Source organism: Carcharodon carcharias, chromosome 11 (assembly GCF_017639515.1).
Source record: "Carcharodon carcharias isolate sCarCar2 chromosome 11, sCarCar2.pri, whole genome shotgun sequence".
Lineage (NCBI taxonomy): Eukaryota > Metazoa > Chordata > Chondrichthyes > Lamniformes > Lamnidae > Carcharodon > Carcharodon carcharias.
Genome location: NC_054477.1, coordinates 58856871 through 58884394, shown reverse-complemented (window position 1 = coordinate 58884394; position 27524 = coordinate 58856871). Strand labels below are relative to the sequence as shown.

At 40.0% G+C, this 27524-nt stretch overlaps 1 protein-coding gene across 5 annotated transcripts in view; it reads left to right on the top strand.

The window, feature by feature from the left end:
• The window catches only part of zmym2 (zinc finger, MYM-type 2), a 155743-nt gene extending 128831 nt beyond the window's left edge, over positions 1-26912 (top strand). For 3 of the 5 annotated variants that reach the window (XM_041198763.1, XM_041198766.1, XM_041198762.1), the window contains 8 exons: positions 100-234; positions 1946-2040; positions 2549-2723; positions 10067-10224; positions 15088-15202; positions 21560-21802; positions 22842-22962; positions 26038-26912. In XM_041198763.1, the coding sequence (XP_041054697.1) occupies positions 100-234; positions 1946-2040; positions 2549-2723; positions 10067-10224; positions 15088-15202; positions 21560-21802; positions 22842-22962; positions 26038-26242 (1247 nt within the window). In that variant the 3' untranslated portion in view covers positions 26243-26912. Of the gene's footprint in view, positions 1-99; positions 235-1945; positions 2041-2548; positions 2724-10066; positions 10225-12563; positions 12906-15087; positions 15203-21559; positions 21803-22841; positions 22963-26037 lie in introns of those variants that run through there. The other 2 variants (XM_041198764.1, XR_005944404.1) reach the window with 2 other exon arrangements.
• Positions 26913-27524: the final 612 nt, after the last annotated feature.

Below are 27524 nucleotides of genomic sequence, written 5' to 3'. Positions count from 1 at the left end.
TGTCACCTGAAAATTGGTTCAAAAGTAAATAAAAATGTAAAATTTTGTCTTAATAAACTGCAGCATCTATGATGAACTATTGTGAAAATCTGTTCTTAGGTATTGACAATGATGAGAATGGTGAAAGTTTCTTGGATGTTTTTGGGACCATTAAAGATGATCTGGAAGAGCAATCCAATATGCCTGGTAATCAGTATGAACTTGCACTGGACTTGGAGATTGATTTTCCAAGAAGTAAGTTCCTTAAGTAAAATTACACTAATCATAAATATTTTATTTTCAAACATGCCTTTGATTAGATATTTAAGAATATTTTCTCCTAAATCTAATTTCAGTGTTGCAAGCAAATAGTTTGAGGTATAATTATGAATGTTGCATGTTTTTATCTGCTTGCATGTATTCAACCAGATTGATTAGGTTATGAAAAGTCAGAACACAAACTAGAAGGCAGATGTAAAACCTGCTGCCAGATCACCTTGCAGTTCAATGCAGGAAAATGTAAAAGTAATATGTGTTGGATATAAGAATAATGGAAGAAAATATACCTTAATTGGTAAAATTCTGCATAATGTAGAGGAGAAGAGATACTGAGTATGCATAAAATGCTGGTCATTAAAGGTAGTAGGTTAAATGGGGAGGGGACACAAAAGGTTCTTTAATTTTGGGAATAGTGACTTTGGTTGCAAAAGTACTGTTGAAATTGTACAACTCCTGCATTTGGCTGCAATGTCAGTAATCTATACAGTCTTGAGTACTCAATTATTTAGAAACTCGTACAATACATGGTATGGCACAGAATCACCAGGGTGGGGGTTTTTAGTCATGAAGAGCGACTTGAGAAGTTGAGTCTTTTTATAGTAGACCTGATGACGCCCTTCAAGATTAGTGATAGATAAATTAAATAGTGACTCATTCATCCTTTCCGGTACCGGAAATGGTATTGGGAGGGCAAAAATGTAAGATAATTACAAAGCGAATTAATGGGTATGTTAGAAAAAAAATTCTTCACATAAAACCTAATGTGGATTTCTCCGCTACTTGCGAAGCAGAGTCTATAAATTCTTTTTTTAAAAGAGAGCCAGATGTCTATTTGAAAAGAGTGAGCAGAGAAGTAACTTATCAAAGAAAAACACTGGTGTAGACTGCACCAAATAGTCTGTTTTTGTGCATTGCTTGTGTTGGCAAGTAACAAATGATTGAGAAGCCTGTTAGAGTAGCCATTTAACTTGTCCTTGTGAAGTCTCCACTTGCTCTCTCAATGAAGCCAAGAATCTTGAGATGTAAGGAATGTTAACCTGGATCTCACACCATTTTCTATTGACAGTAAGTATTTCATTACTAACTTGCATGGCAATTCATTTGATTTCTAGATATTAAAATATAAATGTCTAGGCTTGTTTTTAACTTTGACTTCATTCAATCTTTGCACGGAAAACAGAAAATAAATATTTTCTAACTAGATATAACTTAGTATGCTCCTGACATAATGGTCGAAACACAGTTATTAAATTAATGAGCCAAGCTACAATATCATCTCTGAGTTAACCAGGTGATGCAAGGTCCAGCTAGAAAAATTAAAGTGGTCATATCTTAGGTCAACATGTGTAGAGCTCCCCTTGAAGCTGACTGGGAAGCGAGCTGCTTGGTGGTTGATCCAGAAACCATTAATCTTTATTTGAGGTATAGTGCAACTTTTGGCATGTCAAATTGTGCCCATTGTTGCATTGCAGTGTTACCTCTCATTGATGGAGAAGTGAGGTTTTGGTTTAGAACGAGTTCCCATAGGCACTGGAATTAAAGACAACCATCTGGCCATTCAGTGGAGCAAAATTCATAAAGGGTGTGTCCAAATGATTTCTGTGCCATAGGATTGGTGATGTCTATGGTACTTTTTTGTAAAGATCATCCATCATGTACACTCAAAGAGAAATGTGTTTGTTAATAGCTGCAGAAGAGTTGGATACTGAGAGTGAATATCTGTTACCTCCAGTGTTTGGAGAAGAATATGAAGACCAGCCCAGACCTCAATCTAGGAGAAAGGTATGGGGATATTTCCTTCAAACTAGTCACAATTTTTCCTGATTTATACTTTAATATGTAAGTTTAACTTCACAATCTTCCATTTTTAACAATATAGTTAAAAGTGTTATTTTAATTATTTTATATATATATATATATATATATATATAAAATCTTAAATATCTAGTTTAAAGAAACTTTACCCCAGTTACCTGTAGGTATTAGTTTCAATATATAATATATCCAGATTTTCTTTGCCTCTACGTTGCCTTTGCTTCATCATTTTGATGTATCTGTGACATCCTACACCATTAAGACCACAAAACTATCTTGTTACTTCCGTTTTAATTAACAAATTGCAGATTTGATCCCTATGCGGGATAATTTATATTTTGTAAACTGCCATTTGTGTGCTTATTGGCTAGAGCTAACTCAGACATTTATTAGATTAGTATTCTGTGTTTGATAAATCTTGCCCTATAGCGCCAAATTACTTTTGTAATGTCACTGATAAGTTCTACTTTCATAGGGTGCAAAGCAGAAGGCACTTTCTGATAATCATTCTCAAGATGGTAGCCTTGTCGTTCCTGAGATTGGTTTTACATTAAGTTACATTTATGGTATAAATGCATGGAAGCATTGGATTGTAACCAAGAAAGCAAAGAGTGAGGAAACCTTCGAAATGGATGGAATTAACTCTGCTTGTAAGTTGCATCTTTTTTGGTCAAATACTTCACATGTTGATAATCTTTAGTTACGGATTTTCAGTGAGCAGGATAAATGAGCTGCACTTCAGTCTGCAAACTGATAGCCTGGTAGGTATCAGGAAATAAACACAAAGAAAACAAAGCAAGAGTGAAAAACAGGATATCAAAAAACATGAACATTAAACAAGAAACAGCCCAAGAAGTAAAAGGGGAAAGAAAGAAATGAGAAACAATAGTAAGAGAACAAAGCAATGAAAACCAATAAAAGGAAAAGAATTAAATTAAGAAAAAAATGCGAAAATAAAACAAAAATTTGGAATGCCAGCAGTTACATTTTACAAGTATCGCAGTAATTACTCCTTGTACTGACAGTTGCTACAATTACACATGAATGGGGAACCATCTCTACATCATAGCTAGCAAAAATAAGCTACAAATATTTATCAAACTTAGAATTCTGTCAGTGGTTCTGGTCGTTATAAATGAAATTCTTTTGAAGAAATTCATTTATCTTGCAATTTTATGCCAGGCCGATGATTTCCCTATCACCCTTCTAGCAGTGAAACGAACTGATATGGATTTCTACATGTGTATTTCTTTTATTCAATCATTGGATATGGGTGTCACTGGCTAGGCCAGCATTTATTGCCCATCCCTAATTACACTTGAGAAGCTGCCTTCTTGAACCGCTGCAGTCCATGTGGTGTAGGTACACCCACAATGCTATTAGAGAGGGAATTCCAGGATCTTGACCCAGCGACCGTGAAGAAACAGGGATATAATTCTAAGTCAGGATGGTGAGTGGCATGGAGGGGAACTTCCAGATGGTGGTGTTCCCTGTCCTTCTAGATGGTAGCGGTTGTGGGTTTGGAAGGTGCTGTCTAAGGTGCCTTGGTGAGTTTCTGCATTGCAACTTGTAGATGGCACACACGACTGACATGGCACGTCAGTGGTGAAGGGAGTGAATATTTGTGGATGGTGTGCTAATCCAGCAGGCTGCTTTGCCCTGGATGATGTCAAGCTTCCTTTTTTTAATTCATTCACAGGATGTAGGCTTCGCTGGCTGAGCCAGCATTTGTTGCGCATCCCTAGTTGCCCTTGAGAAGGCGGTGGTGAGCTGCCTTCTTGAACCGCTGTCGTACATGTGGTGTAGGTACACCCACAGTGCTGTTAGGAAGGGAGTTTCAGGATTTTGACCCAGCGACAGTGAAGGAACGGCGATATATTTCCAAGTCAGGATGGTGACTGACTTGGAGAGGAACTTCCAGGTTGTGGTGTTCCAATCTATCTGCTGCCCTTGTCCTTCTAGGTGGTAGTGGTCGTGGGTTTGGAAGGTGCTGTCGAAGGAGCCTTGGTGAATTCCTGCAGTGCATCTTGTAGATGGTACACACTGCTGCTACTGTGCGTCACTCGTGGAGAGAGTGAATGTTTGTGGATATGGTGCCAATCAAGCGGGTGCTTTGTCCTGGATAGTATCAAGTTTCTTGAGTGTTGTGGGAGCTGCATTCAACCAGGCAAGTGGGGAGTATTACATCACACCCTTGACTTGTGCCGTGTAGATGGTGGACAGACTTTGGGGAGTCAGAAGGTGAGTTACTCTCTGCAGGATTCCTAGCCTCTAACCTGCCCTTGTAGCCACAGAATTTATATGGTTAGTCCAGTTCAGTTTCTGGTCAATGGTAACCCCAGGATGTTGATAATGGGGGATTCAGTGATGGTCATACCATTGAACGTCAAGGGGTTTAGATTTACTCTTGTTGGAGAAGGTCATGGCACTTGTGTGGCGCAAATCTTACTTGCCACTTCTCAGCCCAAGCCTGGATATTGTCATTTGAACATAGACTGCTTCAGTATCTGAGGAGTTGCAAATGTTCCTGAACATTGTGCAATCATCAGCAAACACCCCCATTTCTGACCTTACGATGGGAGGAAGGTCATTAATGAAGCAGCTGAAGATGGTTGGCCGAGGACACTACCCTTAAGAACTTTAGCAGTGATGTCCTGGATGTGCGATGACTGACCTCCAATAACCACAACAATATTCCTTGTGCTAGGTATGATTCCTACCAGTGGAGAATTTTCCCCCTGATTTCCATTGACTCCAATTTTGCTAGGGCTCCTTGATGTCACACTCGGTCAGATGCAGCCTTGATGTCAAGGGCAGTCACTCTCACCTCACCTCGGGAGTTCAGCTCTTTTGTCCATGTTTGAACCAAGGCTGCAATGAGGTCAGGAGCTGAGTGGCCCTGGCGGAACCCAAACTGGGCGTCAGTGAGCAGGTTATTGCCACCCTCAGTGCTTCCTCCAAGCAGTGTTCAACATGGAGAAGCACTGATTCATCAGCTGAGGGAGGGTGGTACATGGTCAGGAGGTTTCCTTGCCCATGTTTGACCCGATGCCATGAGACTTCATGGGGTCCAGAGTCGATGTTGAGAACTCCTAGGACAACTCCCTCCCGACTGGATACCGCTACCTCTGCTGGGATGGTGATGGTGGTGTCTGGGACATTATCTGTAAGGTATGATTCCGTGAGGATGACTATGTCAGACTGTTGCTTGACTAGAAATGTAAGACATTTCTCCCAATTTTGGCACTAGCTGACTCCCGCCCCGCCCCAGATGTTAGTAAGGACTTTGTAGGGTCGACAGGGCTGAGTTTGCCATTGTTGTTTCTGGTGCCTAGGTTTAATTCCGTTTTGTGACTTTGTAGCAATTTGATACAACTGAGTGGCTTGCTAGGCCATTTCAGAGGACATTTAAGAGTCAACCACATTATTGTGGATCTAGAGTTACATGTAGGTCAGACCAGGTAAGGGCAGCAGATTTCCTTCCCTAAAGGACAGTCATGAGCCAGGTGCATTTTTACAACAATTGACAATGGTTTCATGGTTCACTGATTTTATTTGCCGTGGCGGGATTCGAACCCGGTTCCCCAAAACATTACTTTGGGTTTCTGGATTAGTAGTCTAGCGGCAATACCACTACGTCATCACCTCCCCTTTCATCATCTTACTGATGATCGAGAGTAGACTGGTGGGGCAGTAATTGGCAGGGTTGGATTTGTCCTGCTTTTTGTGGGCAATTTTCCACATTGCTGGGTAGATGCCAGTGGAACAGCTTGGCTAGGAATGCGGCAAGTTCTGGAGCACAAGCCTTCAGCACTATTGCCGAAATATTGTCAGGGCCCATAGCCTTTGCAGTATTCAGTGCCTTCGGTTTTTTAACGGTGAACCACTCGAAGACCATGGAGGAATTTGGTGTCCAATTCTGTGGCTGACCAATCAGCTACAACCCCAATAAAATACCTTGGCATCGCCCTTGATCATGCATTGACCTAATGTTTAAGAAAGATTCTTGCGTATTGAGCTTTTTTCTTCTTCTGCAATGGACAAGAATTCTAACATCTTGCATTTTAAAGCTAATTACATTATAATATCTCACTGAATAAAGGAAACTTGTTTGTGCCTTGCAAGCCTAGTACACCAGAGAGAAAGTCAAGACAAGAGTGAACCCCATACGGAAATTGGTGCATACTACGTGGGGCAGCAGAGCCAACATGCTACGCACTGCTTCATTCGCTCTGGTTTTCCCAATGGCAGAGCACTGCTGCTCAACATAGTTCAGGAGTCATCACACAAGCATGGCAGATATCTACTTCCAGGAAGTCATGAAGATTATTTCTGGGAAGATGAGCCCAACACAGCTCTAGTGGCTTTCTGGACTAGCACACATTGAACCTCCTTATATCTATAAGGAAAACATCTTCCTCAAAGCAGACCACCAAGTGACAGCAACAAAGCACTCTCGTTGACACAGGAATTCAAACAAAAAAGCCTGAGTCGCACAGCCTGGAAAATCCTTGCCAATAGCAAGATGCAGTTTGCTGCCGACTGCTTGGAGCCATGGGTTTCGGTGGCTGGGGGTAGTAGTGGAGCCCAAGACTCATTGGGGTTCAGTTGGCCCCTGGGGTGGCCGGGGGGTGCGTTGGAAGAGGGACCAGTGGAGCCTAAGCCTGATGTAGAAGTCTTTTTCTATGGAAGGCTTGGAAACAATGGCTGCAGAGGATGTAAATGAAGATGTGTCAAAACTCGAAATTCCCAAAGTTAATGAGGTAGATTCTGCACTCTGCATTATTTATTGATTTGCTTCAACTTGTACAGTGGAAGGGAAGATGTGAAAGTTGATGACTTCTGATCTCTAGCAATAAAAGAAATTACAGATTTCTTCACTGCTTTAAAAAAGCTCACAAGACACAAACAATTTTCTTTATTCAATGAGATATTATACTGTAATTGGCTTTAAAATGCAAGATGTTACAATACTTGTCCATTGCAGAAAATAAAAGGCTCAATACAAAAGAACCTTTCTTAAACAATGCAACATCATATTAAGAATCAAGCATGCAGTTATTGTCAAAAGTGTTATTCATTAACCAAAGTACTTTTAGAAAATAGACCCTAAACAATATTGCTTAGATTAATTATTATTCTAAAATTAATTTGACAACTTGCCTGCTGCGAATTCAGACTAGTAGATTGTGCATGAGTTTTCATTGAATCAAGTCCAGTGTGCATGAGTTTTCACTGAATCAAGTCCAGATGAGATTTTTTGCAAAATAGGATAAAACTGATGAGGGACATGCTTTGATACAATACAACTAGCTATCTAGGAGGAAGCAGTGGGGCCCAAGTCTTAGGTAATTATAGCAAATTGGTGCCAGCTTTCAGTCACAACCTCACCATGAAGCTTGGTGTTGCTGTAAGGCTGTTGGAAAATTTGGTTGGGTATGTTTGGGAAGAGAGGCTTACTAGTGAGTGAGTGAGCGGGGGGGTGCAGGAGTGTTTTGAAGAGGGACATGCGCCTGGTTGGGGGGGGGTGAGGTGGGGCTGATTACAATGTGTGTGTGGGGAGGCGAAAGGAGCTTCACCGAGTCTTCTGTCACCAGGGAATATGGAGAGCTTGGCTGAAATGTATATGACTATACAGTAGAGTGTCTCAAATCTGGCTGTCCAAAAAACCGGAGTTGTCTGAAAACTGGACATTTTTAGAAGGTACCATGCATCAAGTTTAATTAAGTAAAAAAAATTTTAAAACTTACCTGCACAATTTGGCTAAGCGTAATATTGGCGTGGAGTGACACCTGACTAGATATCCCCTTTGCCTCTTGCATGCCAGTCTATTCCCGCAGTCCGAGGGACTCTTGACCCTACCCGCATGGCCTTGGTCCTGATGTTGCCGGTTTTGAGACACTGTACCTGTACTTTAAAAACCCAGATTTTCAAATTTATATCATGTATTATATATTGATCTGTAATACTTGAACTTTAATAGTTATATGCTGAATCTTACTATGCTGCCTTATTGCTTTTATGCTTTTGCTGGCATTTGGGGCCATGTTAATTTTCGAGATTTTTTTTTATATATTTGTTCATGGGATGTGGGTATCACTGACAATGCCAACATTTTGTTGCTCATCCTTAATTGCCCTTAAGAAGGTGATGGTGAATTAAAATGGGGTCATATTGAAAAATAGTTTGCAAAACACTGCCATAGTCCTTTGCTTCACTTCTCATATACGTAATCCAGAAAAGTCATGTTCGTTGTTAGTATGGATTTCATTCTGTATGACAGGCACTAACTGCATTGAATGCTGAAATGCTGAGGTTAGTTTGGATTTAATACAAATGCATTGGTCTGCAGTCTTGATGGTAATAGAAGGTAAACAAAGAAAACTAATGCCTCCACCCACTTGAAGTATAATAATTCCACCTATTTGAATTGGCCTAGAAGTATTTATACTCACTAAAAAGTTCTATAATTACATGATTCCTTGTCACAAAAAACTTTCTCTGCAGCCAATAATTTCCAGACTTTTTGTCTTCAGCCACTCTCACTACTGCATGATGGACAAGTGGGACTTTAGTGTGGAATAGTATAAGTATGGTCGAGTTTTGTGCAAAATGCAGTTTATGGAGCATGGGTGGATCATATTAATGTAGTTGAATCAATAACAGGCAATGTCACAAAAGTGAAAGTAAGCAATCTTAATGACAGATTGGATGTGTGGCTTAAAACTCTCATCTTATTGTCAAACAGAACACCAAAATTATGACTGGTTTAATTTACTTTAGCCTGAGAGTGGGGTTAGAACGGGAATGGAGTGGCTGCACAAGAGTGATGTTTGTGGCAGGGACCTAAGCTTTCAAAAGGGAATAGGATAAATGCTTCAAGGAGAAAATTTGCAGGGATACGGAGAAAGGATCCCAGAGAGTGGGATTAACTGGATTGTTATTTGAAAGTGTTGCCAGATTCAGTGAGCCAAATTGCCTGCTTCTATAACAAAAACAAAAATACCTGGAAGAACTCAGCAGGTCTGGCAGCATCTGCGGAGAGGAACACAGTTAACGTTTCGAGTCCAAATGACTCTTCAACAGAACTAAGTAAAAATAGAAGAGAGGTGAAATATAAGCTGGTTTAAGGGGCGGGGGGGGGGGTGGGACAAGTAGAGCTGGATAGAGGGCCAGTGATAGGTGGAGATAACCAAAAGATGTCACAGACAAAAGGACAAAGAGGTGTTAAAGGTGGTGATATTATCTAAGGAATGTGCTAATTAAGGGTAGAAAGCAGGACAAGCAAGGTACAGATAGCCCTAGTGGGGATGGGGCCTGCTTCTATGCTGTACTATTGTATGAAGATAACGATATATTGATCTAAAGGAAGTTGTGGTCACCAGTTGTGCACCAAAGTAGAGAAATGAAGTATGTGAGTGAAGGGCGTCCTTGACAGTTGACTATCTTCATTACCAACAACAACAATAAATTGCATTTGTACAGCATCTTGTAATGTACTTAAAACATCCACAGCAACACCAGGTCACATAAGAAACTATTAGACAGCTAAACATTACACCAGGCTACATAAGAAACAATTAGACAACATATTGGCCAAAGAGTTAGGTTTTAATGAGCAGAGCATGGTAGAGAGATGGGGATGTTAAGAGAGAGAATTCCAGTTCTTTGGGCATAAGCAGCTGAAGGCAAAGCCGCCAATGATGTTAAAATCAAGGATATGCAAAATGCCTGAATTGAAGATGTGCAGAGATCTCAGGTGTTGCAGTGTGTAGGAGATTAGAAAGAGGGGGAAAAGGGTGAGGTTATGGAAGGATTTGAAGACAGATGAAAGTTTTAAAATTGAGCCATTGGAGTGAGCTGGAATATGGGCAGCAGAGTTTTGAATTAGCTTAAGTTTATGTAAGGTGGAAAATGAAGGCTAGCCAGAGAGCATTGGAATAATCAAAAGTGTTAAACTTAGTAAAAAAAAATATTTTTTTTCCACTTTTAGTATTAGCAAAGTCTGCACACTTCAAAGAGGAACTATTGTCATATACTGCAGCAGAGCTTGACTGTGGATTGGCTGAGTTTGTCAAGGAAGTTCGGAGACCAAATGGGGAGTGTTATGCGCCTGATAGCCTGTACTATCTATGTCTTGGAATCCAAAAGGTTAGTTAAATACAGAAAATTTGCTATAAATAAATTTCTTCACATTGTATTTGTTTTATTACTGAGTGTGTTCTGTTTTGTGTTTACTATTTGTAAGTAGAAAATATATTTCATTGGTTTTTTTTAATCCATATATCTTCTGTTACAAGTGCAGCGTTTCAATTAGTTTCATCATGTCAACACTTGGTTGACATGCAGTATTTCAGTTGGATATAATGCAATTTGATAATTCTTCAAATGCAAGAGTTTCACTACTTTAGATCAATTTTCTCTTTTGTCAGTATACATCAGAATAGAGGAACATAGAGCCTGGTTTACTTTTTTATTAACTATTATATTTTTGCTAAAAGACAAAAGGAACTATTAAAAAGTGAGGTCCAGAAAAGAACATGTCAGTATTTCAGCCATTTGATCAGAGCTGAAAAGCTCCAGGGATCTTTTCTTGAGGGAAAAGCAGAGGGCAGCAGAAAGAGAGGTCGACCTAGGTGTAACTGGATGACAGATATTGCAGAACAGTTGCAGACGAACTATAGTGGATGTGTGAGGATGGCGCAAGACAGATGAGTGTGACATACCATGACAGCAGATCTGGTAGGAGTAGCTATCAGGAGGAGTAGGATATTTTTGCCGCTCTATATTTTGCTGTGAATTCCCTGCTAGTTTGCCAAATCTTTACTTCCTAAGTAAATATCCATCTTTTGTTTAAATGCCGAAATTAATTTTTCACCCACGGGCTTCTTGAAGAGGGTTTTCCAGATTCCTCAGTCCTTAGTGTAAAAACATATTTAAGCAGTTTGATACTAATTCTAAGATTATATACCCTCCTTACCCTTGTTCTGGATTCTCATACTGGTGGGAAATTAGTCACCACCAATGCTATCCATTCCTTTGATTTTTTTAAATATATATAAGTACCTCAACCAGCTCAGCTCTTATATTTAAGTTCTTTCATATCATGTACTGAAGTGGATTACCAATCTGCTATCTCCAAAGCCAAGAAGGTGGCCCACTCAAAACTGAATATAGCACCCTAAGTGAGATCTGTCCAACACACTCGTAACTGCAGTTTTACTTCCTTGTTTTTATTTTCCATATTTTTTGAATGCAGCTAAGTTCACATTAGTCTTTTTTGATTGCTTTTTGCATCTGTTTTTTTTATGTCCTGGCCACTTGAGTCTCTCTGTCTAATACTGCCTGTGCCCCTCCACAACCTGTGATTTTCTTATTGGATTACGCTCCCTTCTGCCATTCTTATGTCCAAAATCTTCTTGCTTTATTGAAAGTCCATCTGCAATCATTTCTATCCACTCATTTGATCTGTTTGGGTGTTTTTGAATTTTTTGTTCTTCACAGTTCGCCATATCTCTGAATTTAGTATCATCACAAGTTTGGTATGCCCCTCTCTATTCTCAAATTTAGATCTTTTATGTGTAGAATGAAAAGTTGTGCCCTAGGATTGATTCCTACAGAAGATGGTTTCTGCCAATATGCCTTTTAGCCAACACATTGCTTCCTATCTCCAAACCAACATTCACATGAGCTAAGTTTCCAGGATCAAGATCAGGGCTTTTGCATTTTATGACAATTATTGTACTACGGCAAAATACATAACTGTCATACATTCCTTGATAATGGCTAAAATGTTATAATACAACATGAGGACTCATGGGATTGGACATAATAAATTGGCATGGATTGCAGATTGGTCATGGACAGAAAAAGGAAGAGGAATAAATGGTAAATTTTTGGTTGGCAGATTGTATCTATCGAGAGTACTGCAAGGATCAGTACTTGGGCCTCAGCTATTTACAATCTACATTAATGAATTAGATGAGGGGACTAAGTGCAACATATCCAAGTTTGCAGATGATACAAAGTTAGGTAGGAAAGTAAGCAGTGAGGAGGAAGCAAAGAGGCAGACGAGAGACATAGAAAGGTTTGGTGAGTAGGCAAAAATATGGCAGATGGAATACAAAGTAGTGAAAAGTGAAGTTATCCACTTTGGTGGGAAAAATTAAGAAACAGATTTTTTTCTGAGTAGACTTGGAAATCTTTTCATTCCGAGGGACCTGAGTTACATGAATCACAGAAAATTAACATGCAAGTTCAACAAGTAGTTAGGAAGGCAAATGGTATGTTAGCTTTTGTTACAAAAGTATTAGAGTACAAGAATAAGGATATCTTGCCACAATTATACAGGGCATTGATGAGGCCACACCTGGAGTAGTGTGTCTGTAGTTTTAGCCTCTTGAATGATCAATATATTGTGCCTAGTGTGTGTGACTCCAGAGGCAGTGTGCTTTTCACTTTTTGTGTTCTAGTTTGCTTCTCTTTTTCAGCCTATACTGTTGGCTGGCAGCAACACGAAAAGGAGAGCCAAATATGTAACATTCTCCTTGTCAGTATACAGCCTCTCCGTCAGCAAGTCCACTGCTGTGCCTTAACATGGTGACGCGCAGAAGCTCGAAGACCAAATGGATCTGAAGCTTCAGATGAATACTGAAGAGGTTTGGCCCCCAGATATGCAATGTGCAGACCCACCAGCATGCAGACACGCCCAGGCACTCATGAACCAAATTCCCAGCTATAGGCAAGCTGCCATATTGCCTTGTGGATACCTTAGGAGAGGTGAAGGCTAAGGGAGTAAATCCTGACAAAAGAACCTGGAGTGGATCCCCAAGGTAGACTAATGCCTAAATATGTCATCCTTCCAACAATGCCTTCAGTCAAGTCAGTAGAGGACCCAGATGTTTGGGCAGTCCAAAGTCTCCAGAAATTTTGCCCAGGCTTGCACCCTGGAGAATGCGTTAACACAACCTTGGTGGCAGCAATTAGTGATGAGCCCAATTCGATTGGTGTACAGAACGGCCTCTATGGACTGTCTCCAATATATTCCACTAGTCAGTTACCACCCACCTTAAATCAGACAGCCCCTAACTAGTGAGGTGCTGACCTGCCACAATCCACCTGCTTAGTGGGTGCATGGAGCTTTGTATCACTGCCCAACAAGTAGACCAAATCCATTGCACCAGGCAAACAACAAAAAGAAAGAAGACATCAGCTCTTTGATTGGTAAGCTGGGACATCAGGACCATGTGCACGGAAATGACAGATGACTTGCAAGACTGCAATGACAGACATGAAACTTGATAGGTTGAATATTAACATAGCTTCCCTACAAGAAATAAAACTCACAAAGTGTGGGCCATTACATCAAGCAGGGGAACGGTTCAGAGGAAATGTGTGACTTAAGTGCTTCATTAGATGTAAAGCAATTTGAGACACCTAGTGATCATAAAAGCCATGATATAAATGAAAGTCTTTTTGTTTTTTTTCTTTTTTTTTTAAATCTATGGTGAAAATGCTTCCTGGGTCTGTACTGTAAATTCTCAGTGGCCATACTAATAGCAGCAGTTAATTTAAGTTAAAGATTACCTTTTACTTTTTTGTGACCTAGACTTCATTTTGTCATCATACTTAAAAATCTAAAAATCATAAACAGAAATCCAGGTAAATAGAGTGTGCGCACTCTTTAAGTATACAGACCATTTGTTTAAGCCCAAAGAATTTTAAAGCCCCAGCATTCACCTGGGGTTTAAATCAACTAATACTCAAAGTGCTGGTCTACTTCCCACTCCTAGCCCAGCTAAGATAATCCTGCTGGAGCATTGACTTTTACAGAGTTATATAAAATCAATGGAAAAGAATCCCAGCACGCAATTGTAAGCGCAATTCCTTCATCAGGGATCCATGCTTGCCAGCCAGTTATCAATAGTATTAAGATCCTGCTGATCTGCTTGACTTATGTATTGGAATACCAAGTCTGCAATAAAGGTTCAACTTAGTTTTGATCTCCTATTATTAAGCATGTCACCATGAGGTCCACTTGTGTCTATATCCTTACTTCCTTCCCAAGGCGAGTAATCACTAGCTGGTTGTGTAAATGTTATACCAATTCCAGTAAAAGTACCAATGAGTGCTTCCAGATTTCCTTATGTGCGTCCCCATTTTTTATCCTTGCTGTAATTTATAGAAATATTTCACAACAATTTGACTGATTAGAAGCTTTTGAATCATTTGAATTTAGTATATGATGTATTTCTGTGTTATAAAGTAACTAGCTTCTAAGATAATATCTATATTAATGGAATTTAAAGTGTATTTCTCGTTTGCACTTCAACTTGCACTTGCTTTTGTGGTAAATATTTTCACCATTCGCTGGCTGTGTACATAAATAGCTCTAGCTTGAAGAATGTTGTGGTTCAAAACCTTAATGCAAGTACTTAAAAAATCTTTATCACTGAAGAGGTCATTATTTTGCTTTCTAGCAACAAGCCTGTTCTGCTGAGATAATTGTGAAGTGGAATGTTTAAGAACTCAGTCACACAGTTTCTTGGAATCAATTCCAGGGAAGTTGTTATCATTTACAAGAGCCATCCCTAAGATTTATTCCTGGTACAAGTTCAGAAGAGCTGTCTTTCTTGTTTAGATGATCAACAAACTGGAGAAAACCCTGGAAATGGACAGCCTTCTGGTTATACTTTTACCAGACTACTAGAAAGAATTTTTCTTTTGATTCTGATTTATTTCAAGAATCTGTTTGTGTGTCTAGTATGTATTGAACGGTCAGTCTGTTTTCCATAATGCTTTAAGCCTGACCGAACTACATTCCTATGTTCATATTGTTTTGACACCACAGTACCAAAGGGCTCATTTGTAATCTGTTTCATTACAGAGCAAAGTTCTGACACCATCTAACACCATCACTCTTGTTTGATAGATTATGTTTCACAGTTCCATCTATCTTTGACATTCTGGGTTTTTGCTCACAGAATTATTGCAGTTTTATTTTTCCTTCCACAGTATCTATATGAAAATGATAGGAATGATGACATATTCAGTGACCCCTGTTACCACACCTTTAATGAAGCATTTAACACAATCTTGAGAAGCTGGCGACCAAGTATTCTACCAAACGGTAAGAAACTAAGTAACATTTATGTATATTTCTCTAATAATGCCTTTCCGAAACAAATGCGCTAAACTTTTCATGTAATATATACATTCATTTTGCTAAGTAGGTATATGGAAAGATTTAGAAAAATCGATGTACTTCTGAAAGTCAATAAGATACAGGCATTATTTAATCTGTTAAGATTTTGGGTCACACTTGCACTCTCAATCAAAATTTTACTAGTATGTAATTGAGCATATATTTCATTAGAAATTAAGACCATGATTGATTAAACTGACTTCCTTTTCTGAGATTTGCTAAGGAAGTTCCATTCTGCAAACTTCTATGGCAAGCAAGAATTTAATACTGTCGCTTGTGGAAAAGTGGAAAAATAGCTAAATGCCACTGTTCTTGATTTTCTGTTTTTCGCAATAAGAAAGCATTTAGCTGGATAAAAAGAAGTTCTGAAAATAACTGCAATGCATTACTTTAATGTCCGCTTCAAAGCGCTTGCTGCTCCTGGGGCAAGTTTGTTCAGTAGAATACCCTACCTATAATAGCAATTTATCTATGTGACATTTTCCATACTTTGTTTCCCCAATCAAATGCCTGACCATCATTCACTGTTCTTTTCTGTATTTCCATCCTGCAGTTAGAGCCTGGACATTCACAATCATACTGTGCATTATCACATTAACATCCATGCTTTGAGGGAAAATGGACTCTCCTGACGCTGGGCCTACATCTTTCTCTGAAGAACAGAAAGCCATTCAGCTTCTTGAGCCCATTCCACCATTCACTGAGATCATGACTGATGTGCAACCAAGCTCCATTTACCCAATATAGTTCCACATCCCTAAATATCTTTGGATAGCAAAAATGTATCACTCTTACAGATTTAAATTTATTAATTGAATTAGCATTAATCACATTTTATGATCAAGAGTTCCACACTTCTACCACCTATTGTGTGAAAAACTTTGCTAACTTCTTTTTTGAATGGCCTGACTGATTTTTAAGATTATGTCTCCTTGTCCTAGACTCCCCGCCAGCAGAATGTTTTTCTCTATCTACTTCCTATATTGCAAAGACCATAAGTTTATAGTTTATAAAACAATGAAGTCTATAAACTATAGTTTATAATTATACCAGTTTATATAATCCTTCCTTAATGTAAGACCTGGTAATGTTTTGGTGAACCTTCACAGCACTCCTTCCAAGGCCAATCTATCCTATCTAAGGTGCGATGTTCAGAATGGTGCACAATAGCCTGGTTTCCTATCTCACAGAATCACACAGTGCAGAAGAAGCCCTTCGGCCCATTGCGTCTGTACCGACACATGAGAAACAACTGACCTACCTACCAAATCCCATTTACCAGCACTTGGCCCATAGCCTTGAATGTTATGACGTGCCAAGTGCTCATCCAGGTACCTTTTTAAAGGATGTGAGGCAACCTGCCTCCACCACCCTCCCAGGCAGTGCATTCCAGACCGTCACCACCCTCTGGGTAAAAAAGTTTTTCCTCACATCCCCCTAAACCTCCTGCCCCTCACCTTGAAATTATGTCCTCTCGTAACTGACCCTTCAACTAAGGGGAACAGCTGCTTCCTATCCACCTTGTCCATGCCCCTCATAATCTTGTACACCTCGATCAAGTTGCCCATCAGTCTTCTCTGCTCCAACGAAAACAACCCAAGTCTATCCAATCTCTCTTCATAAGTTAAGAGTTTCATCCCAGGCAACATCCTGGTGAATTTCCTCTGCACCCCCTCCAGTGCAATCACATCCTTCCTATAATGTGGTGACCAGAACTGCTCACAGTACTCCAGCTGTGGCCTCACCAAGGTTCTATACAGCTCCAACATGACCTCCCTACTTTTGTAATCTATGCCTCGATTGATAAAGGCCCATATGCCTTTTTCACCATCCCACTAACATGCCACTCTGCCTTCAGAGATCTATGGACAAACACGCCAAGGTCCCTTTGTTCCTCAGAACTTCCTAGTGTCATGCTGTTCATTGAATACTTCTTTGTCAAGTTACAACTTCCAAAGTGTATCACCTCACACTTTTCAGGGTTAAATTTCATCTGCCACTTATCTGCTCATTTGACCATCCCATCTATATCTTCCTGTTCCCCTAGACACTCAACCTCACTGTTAAGCACCTGGCCAATCTTTGTGTCATCCGCAAACTTACTAATCCTACCCTATTCTCTCTCCCCATTCCAGGCTAATGACCCAACTTACTTTCACAGCTACCTTGCTAGCTTGCTAACTAACATTGTAAGTGATTCGTTCTCCTCAGGTGCTATCCCCCTCCCTTTCAAAACCACTTTTGTCACCAGCTGCTCAAAAACTCACTTTCGATTCCTCTGCCATTGTAAACTATTACCCTATCTCTCCTTTCAAAACGCCTTCAGTATGTTTTTATTTCCTGAATCCATGCCCACCTTTTCTACAACTTTCAAGTTTGAATCTTTCCAATCAAGTTTCACCCTGCCACAGTACTGAAACAGCTCTGATCAAAATTGGAAATAACATCCTCTATGACTGATACGTTGATGCAGCCTTTTACACTGGTTGACCACACCATTCCCTTTCACTGCTTCTCTCAATCTCAGTGGGACTATGATCATTTTTTCCCATTCCTGCTTATCCAAGTTTAGCCAGAGCACCTCCAGCAGTGGGTTTTTTTCCTGCCTGCATACTATTGCCTCTGGAGGCATACAAAATAGGAACAAAAATAGGCCATTCACCTCCTCCAATCAATAATGTCATGGCTGATCAGTTTGTATTTCGAATTCAACATTCCCATCTATCCCCAATAACCTTTGACTCCCTTGCCTAACAAGATTCTGTCTACCTCCTGCCTTATAAATATTCAATAACCTCACCTCCAAAGTCGCACAACCCTCTGGAAGAAAAACTTTTTCCTCACCTCTGTTGTAAAATGGCAACCCCCTAGTTTGAAAACAGTGCCCCCTAGTTCTGGACTCACCTATAAGAGAAAACATCCTTTCCATGTCCACCTTGTTGAGACCATTCAGGATCTTATATATTTCAATCAAGTCACCCCTCACTCTTCTAACCTCCAGTGGAAACAAGCCCAGTCTGTCCGACCTTTCTACATAAGACAATCTGCTCTTCCAGATATCAATCTAGTAAACCTCCTCTGAACCACCTCTAACACATTTACATCTTTCCTTAAATAAGAAGACCAAAACTGCACACACTGCCCTGTATAACTGAAGCAGAACATTCTTGCTTTTATGTTCAATTCCTCTCATAATAAAGGATAGAATTCCATTAGCCTTCTTGATTACGTGCTGTACCAGCTTACTAACTTTTGTGACTCATGCACTAGGACACTTAGACCCCTTTGCACCTCGGAACTCTGCAGTCTTTCTTCGTTTAAGTAATACTCTGGCTGTCCACTTTGGCAGGAAGAATAAAAAAGCAAAGTCAACAACTTCACATTTTCCCACATTATGCCCCATCTGCCAGATTTTTGCCCACTCACTCAACCTCCTATGTCCTCTTCACAACATATTTTCCTACCCATCTTTGTGTAACCTGCAAATTTGGCTACCATGCGTTCGCTCCCCTCATCTAAGTCATTGATATAAATTGTAAAAGGCTGAGGGCCCAGCACAACCCCTGTTGGACTCCACTTGTCACTGCCAGTCAGAAAAGGACGCATTTATCCATAGTCTCTGTTTTCTGCCAGCCAGTAAATCTTCTATCCATACTAGTATGTTACCCCTACACCATGAGCTTTTATTTTTCGCAATAATCTTTGATGTGGCTCCTTATCAAATGCCTTCTGGAAGTCCAAGCACAGTATACCTACAGGTTCCCCTTTATCCACAGCGCATGGTACTCCATCAAAGAACTGCAATAAATTGGTTAAACATGATTTCCCTTTCACAAAAACATGCTGACTCTTCCTGATTACCTTGAGTTTTTCTAAGTGTCCAGCTATAACCTCCTTAATGATTGATTTTAACACCTTCCCTATGACAGATGTCAAGCTAACTGGCCTATAATTTCTTGTTTTCTGCCGCCCTTTCTTATAGAATAGAGGTGTTACATTTGCTACTTTCCAGTCTGATGGCCCCCACCTCTTCCTTATTGATATACAATCTACCTGACAGTAGCTATTCACCTCATAAGAGGTCAACTGCCCGCTGTTTAATACTGTTTAATGGGAATCCTTTAATCTCTGTTGCCTCCATACCAAAATTAAACTGACCACCATAGATATACATGATCTACAGTTTGCAAACCACATTTGATCTCTTCAATTCTATGTACAAGAAACTCGAAATGTTGCCAAAAGAAGCTCATATATCAACCCACACCTGGTCATCAAAATATTCCAACTCCTGTATGTTGAAGGAGAGACGCCGGAATATGTTGAGCACTTCTCATACCTCTGCAGCCACCTTTCTCATTAGGCCATCGTTGACGAGAAGATCAGCTGCGCCAGTTCAGCCATTCACAAACTACAGCAGCAAGTGTTTGACAACAAAGACCTCCACAAGTCAACAGTAGTCCTAGTGTACAGAGTGGTTATCATCACTATGCTCCTGTATCGCAGTGAGACATAGATTGTGAATCAACGAAACTTAAAGGCACTAGAGAAATTCCATCAGTAACGTTTCTGCTGCATCCTCCAGATTCAGTGGAAGGACCATTGAACAAAATACTAATGTCCTTGAGGCCACCTTCCCAAGCATTCAGGCAAAACTTCTACAAAATCAACTTTGATGGACTAGATATTGTGTCCAGATGGCTGAAAACCATCACTGTCGCCAGGTCCCATTCTTTCAACTCTCAAATGGCCAACATCCTAGGGCCAAACAAAGAAAACACTCCATAGACACTATGCTCCTTGAAACAGGGTGAAATTGACCTTAATGACTGGTAGGAGCTTGCTACCAAATATTCAGAATGCTGATAATTTGCCCATCAAGCTGTATCGCACTTTAAGTCCCAACGTCTTAATGATGAGACAGAGCGGCAGCAGTGAGGGAAAGAAAATTAAATGCTACATTCTGGAACCCACTACCTCTTCGGATGTCCTGCCCATGTGCCCAAAGATATGCGGGTCAAGAATCGGCCTGTTCAGTTACATGGAGACCCATGACAGAAACTTGTGACCCCGAGTAGAAGCCGCCCTCGAATCGAGGGACTGCTGACAGCTGGCCCTCGGTGACATTACCTGAAGACTAGGTCAGACGATGCACAACTCACTCTCTCTCTCTCTCAACCCCTGCATTGCCTCTGTTATCATTGATTTCCGTCCCTGCTCCAAACACCTCCCATTACTACCGACTCCAATCCTCTCCCCGGCAACAGACTTGCCTTAGGCTAGTCTGTTCACAACCTTGCTGCCACACTTAATCCCAAAATGAGCTTCTGACCTCATTCATGCCATCACTAAGATTGCCTATTTCATCTCCGTAACTTCATCCCTTTCTCAGCTCATCTGTCGCTTGAACCCTCATTCATTCCTTCGTTAATCCTAGACTTGACTTTCCCAACATGCTTCTGGCTGGTCTCCCTGCATTTTACCCTCAATAAACTTGAGAGCATTCAAAATTCTGTTGCCTGTGTTTTAATTTGTCTCATTCCCCTATCACCCCTGTACTCACTAACCTACATTGGCTCCCTGCCAAGCAACGTCTTGATTTTAAAATTCTTGATCTTTAAATCCTCCCATGGCCTTGCCCTTACCTATTTCTGTAATCTCCTCCAACCCCACAACCCTACATGTTATCTTAATCTTCTAATTCTGGCGCTTCAACTGTGCTTGGTGGAACATTGATGAGACTTTTCAGTTACTCATTTGGGTACGATAATTTTTAACTGAGCTTTGAATATTGTTTGAAGCAAATGGATGAGCAGAAACACATCTAGTCAAAATGGCGACACAAAAGTTTGAATTTCTTGAAGCAACTGTATCCCTAAATGACTAATAACCTCCATGCACCACTTCTTGGGTGAATGAATGCAAATTGTAAGTGGAAGTTGCACTTGATTTAAAGAATACGGCGATCATTTTTGTGGCAGGTAATTTCGCATAGAATGCTGCAGTTTGACCCAAAGATAATCATGATTGAAGAAAGCTTGTATGGTCTTGAACGGGAAAATTAGTTTATTTTTCTTTCATGTGTAATCTCAATTGCAAATTAGCAAAATTCTTGGATTAAAGAAATATCAAATGGGTATTTTACATGCTTCTAATGTTTAACAAAGTAAATTATCTTTTGGTTTATTGGACATATATGATTTGTAGATATTGTGCACGAGAATCATATATATATGCCCTGTTGCATAATTTGTAATTTGTTTTCTTTTGGCTGTTCTTTAGGGTCAATATTTTCACGTGTTGAAGAGGATTATCTATGGAAGAGCAAGCAGCTAGGGCCTCAATCACCATTTGTTCTTCTTAATACTTTGCTATATTTTAACACTAAATACTTTGGGTTAAGGACCATTGAGCAGCATCTGAGACTTTCCTTTGGAAATGTTGTCAAGCAATGGAATAAAAACTCTGACAATACTGTATGCATTCGATACGAGGTACCTGCTTTGTGTACAAATGACAATCAAGGTAAGGTTTTAGTTTGGATAATAAACGATTTTCTGCATATTTTTGGAAGACTTTATTGCCCGTTCAATAATGTGTTAATGGAAATCAATTATATGTTGCGCAAGTTCATTTTATTAAAAAAAACTGCATTTTGTTTGCCCTCTGGTGGGCTGAACAGTAAAGATCATTCATAGGTTATCCACCATTGAAAACATATTGGGTTGATTTTAGCTTTTGGGTTAACGTCAGAGCTGCCGGCCAAAGCTCTTTGTAGAATAATGCATCATTTAAATGAAACCAGCAAGTTGTGAGGGCACTCTGGAGCTTGCTGGAGTCGAACCACCTCAATAATTCATGGCCTGGAGTCTGGCAACAAAATAAATCCAGGAGGGGGCTGTTGCTGTCGCTGAGTGGGTACAGAGACTGCTTTGCCCAAATTATTTTTGCTTTTTCTAAGAGTGCCAAAATAATTTGAACTTTACATTTCCAGGGCCTCTTTGATGCCATCACTTGTGAAACTAGAGAATGTATGATACATGCTCCAATGAATTCTGATTTAAAATAGTGATTGGGGACCTTTGGACATCATAGAGCCCTGATTTGCATATTAAAAGGGTCCTACTGCTACCCAGTGAATAGGCTGTTGTGAAAACAGCAGCTGGCTGATGGTCAGCATTAATAGGTGGAGAGTTTACCAATTCTATTTTGAATCTATCAAGAATTTTAAGTTTGTGACAATAACAGAAAATACAGAGGACTGAATGCTGTAGTACTTTAATTTTAATGGTGGTAATGAGTTTGAATCTCTCGTTAAAAACCACACTTGTAGCTGTAATGAGGTGTATGCATATGATAGGTTTTCTTGGATTGAACACTGAAGCCTACAGGAATCCAACTTAAAAATTGGAATATAGTGAGATACATACCAGCAATTCTCAAACTTTGGATCTGAATGAGAAAGTAAGAAGTAACAGGCTATGCAGCCTCATAATGATTCATTTGTATAAAAACGGCACTTCGGAAGTATCTTCAAACTTAAATCATTATGCCGTGATTTCAGATAAAATTACACCAGGAAAGAGAAAACGTGAGGAGGATGATCCTGTATTTGAACAAAGGGAAAACTCGGCAAATCCATCAAGATGTCCTGTAAAAATGTTTGAGTGCTACCTCGCAAAATGGTAAGTTTTTTGACTTCATTGCGTATGTTCTTTTCTACACTTAACTTCCTTTAAAGCAAAGCCAATTGTTTTTTTTTTTATTCTTGGGGTGAGAGCGTCTCTGGCAAGGCCAGCATTTATTGCCCATGGCTTGTTGCCCTGATACAGTTGTAAATTAGTATAGACTTTTCTTTTTGTATTCTTTCATGGCATGTGAGTGTCTCTGGCAAGACTAGCATTTGTTGCCCATCCCTAATTGCCCTTGACAAGGTGGTGGTGAGGTGCAATATAGCTCCAAGTCATGATGGTGGGAAATTTCAGGTAGTGGTGTTCCCATGCATTTGTTGCCCTCATCTTTCTAGACGGTAGAGATTGCGGATTTGGAAGGTGTTGTCGAAGGAAGCTTGGCAGATTGCTGCAGTGCACCTTGTAGATGGTACACACTGCTGCCACTGTGGGCCAGTGATGGAGGGAGTGAAGTTTTGAAGTGGTGGATGGGGTGCCAATTAAGCGGACTTTTGCCCTAGATGATATCAAACATCTTAAGTATTGTTGGAGACGCACTCACCTGGCAAGGAGGGGTATTCCAACACACTCCTGACTTTGCCTTGTAGATGGTGGACAGGCTTTGGGAGTTGGGAGGTAAGTTACTCACCACACAACTCCCAGTCTCTGACCTGCTCTTGTAGCTACAGTATTTATATGACTGGTCCAATTAAATTTCTGGTTAATGGTAATCTTCAGGATGTTGATTATAGGAGATTCAGCAATAATAAAGCCATTGAATGTCAAAGGAAGATGATTAGCTGCACTCTTATTGGTCATTGCTTGACACTCAAGTGGCAAGTAACATTCGTGCCACATATCAGCCCAAGCCTGAAAGTTGCCCAGACCTTCCTGCATATGGACACGGACTACTTCGGTTTCTGAAGAGCCGCAAATGGTACCTAACACTGTGCAATCACCAGCGAACATCCTCTGTTCTGACCCTATGAAGGGAAGTTCATTGATGAAACAGCTGTGAAGCGTTCCACCCATCTCTCCCATAGTTTATTGCAGTCATGATGACCTCACCTCCCCTTTGTTTTCAATGGAGTTGTTTTCTTTGCTAATGAACCTGTTGCCTTTTTGACTCCATCATATGTGCCCCTCACATTCCCTGTGATCAAGAACATCTGGATATTCTGGCAACATCATAACCAGCAGTAATTGGTGCACCACTTAGCAGTCTGTTGGACTTTACTTTGAGCAGCTCTTAGTGCATTCAGAGTTTTCTTGCTCAGATCTCTCATAATTAATGAGAGTGGGCCTTTTGGTTCAATGACAGATTCCATCACAGTGATGTTAGCCTTGAACCAGTCAGCATTTTCCACTCTTGTTTCCCATATGTTGAGAGTGCGGTATTGAAGACGGTGTCTTGAAGTCACATTCCATTTCGCTTCTGCACTCTGTTTGGGAATGCCAGATAGTGCCTGTTCAATCGATTCACAGTTAAGACCTTTCTTCCTTTATTAGACTTGTTGTGACCACTTCACAGTCATGTGCCGAGACTTGTGCAATTCACATCCACTTGAGAAAAACCTATCCATCTTGTGGAACCAACACAGTTGACTGTAGGTCCACCAGTCAGAGGACGGAAAGTGATACTTTTTGCAATTTTCTGTAATTGCATGTTCTTTGGCTCAGTACTACCCACCAGGGCAGGCAACAAGCAGCTAATGGTTTGGATTCAGCTTAATATGGCCTAAGTACCTGCAATCTCAAAACAGATTTTAGTCTTCCCCCATACAGAGCAATAGAAGGATTGATATGCCTTGTAAGCAATCACTCTGGAGTGTTCATTCCTTTATTAACCAATTATTATATTGTCTTATATTAAATGGAGAAACATCTTTATTGATGATTGTAACTGGAGTTGGGCTTTGGCTTTAAACCAGTGTTTCCCAAGCTGTTTTCTGGTGTGACCCTATTTTAATGCCTCAGACTGTGTCTGACCCCAGAGTGAAAGTTTGAGGGGTGTGAGAGTTGTTGAGCCAGGGGTGCAGAGGGGAAGAGGAATAGAGGGTTGGGTGGGGCGATGGTTGGCATTGATGAAACAGATGTCTCTTCCCCAATATCATGGTTTTGTTCCTTCCTGATAACATTGTCTGGCTTTACTAATCTATCACAGCTTAGTAAATTTTTTTTAAACTGAAAACTAAAGGTTGTCCCTTCAATTCTGTCCACAATTTTTCTCAGGGCACCATGGTTATTTTGGGCAAGCCTCAGCATTAGTTCTTCCAGCACAGTCACTTCTGTCTTTCAACAGATGCTGCCAGACCTGCAGCATTTTCTGCTTTTATTTCAGATTTCCATGACCTGCAGTTCTTCGCTGTTGTTAGAATGCAGCATTGCTTCATTTAGTTCTGCAAAATTAAGTCTGGCAAATAACTGATGAGATGTGGAGAACAACTAGGATCATAATATAAGCAAGTTCGACATAGGAACAGAAAAGATAATAGTGGAAGATAAGAGAACTGAGCAGAAAGTTCAGCAAAGAAGCCAACGGATTCACAGTAGGGAATCTAAATTGATTACAAAATAATCCTGTCCAGTGAAAAGGGGATGCATCAAGTAAAGTAACACCGCTCAGTACTGCACTGAAGTGTCAGGCTAGATTATGCACTTGACTGTGACCTGAACTCTGAAGCAACCATGTTAAAAGTAATGCTCGTTTGGCGCAGTGTTAATAATTTAGAATTCTGGAATCTTGCACAGAGCATTGAAGATGTTTCAACACATCTGGGCTGTGCTGGCTCTTTGAAAACTATTCAATTAGTTGTGCTCCCATTTTCCCATGGCCCTGCATTTTTTTCCCTTTTCAAATATATATGCAAGTCCATTTTAAAAGTTGCTATTCAATCTGCTTCCACAAGCCTTTAAATTTGGGTTTTTCATTTCATCCTATTTTCCCAATTGTGTACACCAGCTTCTTTATAAGCGGAGTGCATTATATCTAGAATATAAGTAGGGGATGTGAAAATAATTAATTTACTGTTTTTATCTGAATCTATTCTGTATTTGACTCTGTTTTATAAATTACTCTTCGCTCCATAGCCCTCCAAATCTACAACAGAGAACAGACCTCTTTTATCTGCAGCCAGAACACTCCAGTGCCCCTGATGGTCCCATTTGGTACTCCAGTATCCCTTTGGACCGCAACATCTTGGAAAATATGCTTGTACGGATCCTTGTGATCAAGGATATATATGAAGAAAATGAACGGGACAATTCTGAAGTAGACGAAGATGACATTGATTGAAGTTTCCCTATCTTGCAAAGAATCATGACACTGTAATGTCAGGCCACTAGAGTTTAATACAGGAAAACAATGGTGTGCATTTCCTGGAATGATCCTCTATAACTGAGCTTGTAGCAATATACCCAGATTGGGTATTATGTAAATAACCCTAAATGAGAGGAGAATAGCGGATGTTAGCAATCTCCCTAGTGACTTTTAGGATATGTATACTTCAAAACAATTGCTTTCACTTAAGTTTTTTTTAAAGATTATTTATTGAATTGGTTTGTTGTCAGAAAGCATTTCCATTTGTAACTTTTTACATTACAAACTAAGGATCTCAAATGTGTCATGTGTAATTTTTTTCTGATTTGAGGAATTTGCATTAAAACAAACTACAGTGTTTTGAAATTTCCCTGCAGAAGGGATAATTTTAATGGGTGCTATCTCCCCCCATAAGGGTGTGCATCTATGTAATTAATATAGTCTTAGCACTATAAATCAATTTAGAGCTAGCCTCCTGATGGTTGTCCTTCCACAAATGTACCAGTTGGTGGAGTTTTCACCACAGATTCTGTAAGCATTAATTATTTGTTTTGCTGATGGATGGTGCAGTCTATTTTAATTCTCTGTAAAATAACTGGTTTTATGGAAAGAAGACCTGAAATAAAGAATTAAGAGGATTACTGAATACTGGCTAAATGTCATAGTCGAGGAAAAACTTAATAACCTCAAGGAGGAATCTGTATACATCTGGTGCCATGGAGAGGGAAACAAATTAAGTATGATTGGTTGATATTTTTCAATTGTTCAATTTACAGTAAAAATGCAAATCAAAAGCTATGTTATACACGTTTTGAATGGTACATGTACATCTCATATTTGGTGAGTGTTGCATAGACCTGATTTGGAGATAACAGTTCCTGTCTCCATGTGCCATTGTTTATCTGCCATGTGATTACTCTCTGGTCCTCTACCAAGGAATATCTGTTTCGGAGCTTATTCTACTCTGATTTTCATTGCCTTACTGCACTGAGTACCTGAGCTTTATGTTTTCCCACATACACTTGTTTTTTTTTTTGTCTTCCATCAATTAAGCTCTGAGTTCCCTGCAGTAAAACTGAGGTGCAATACTAAAGCTGGCAGGAGGGCACACCGTCAAGTCTGGTGCCTGTTTGAATCATATTTCTTGCAGGAAGAGCGTCAGTAATTCTGGCCTTCCCATCTTATGCCCCACATTTAGATGTTGTACTTATATGTGTGGAGGGTTTATTTGCATTCAGATATAGAGCAGAAAAACAGC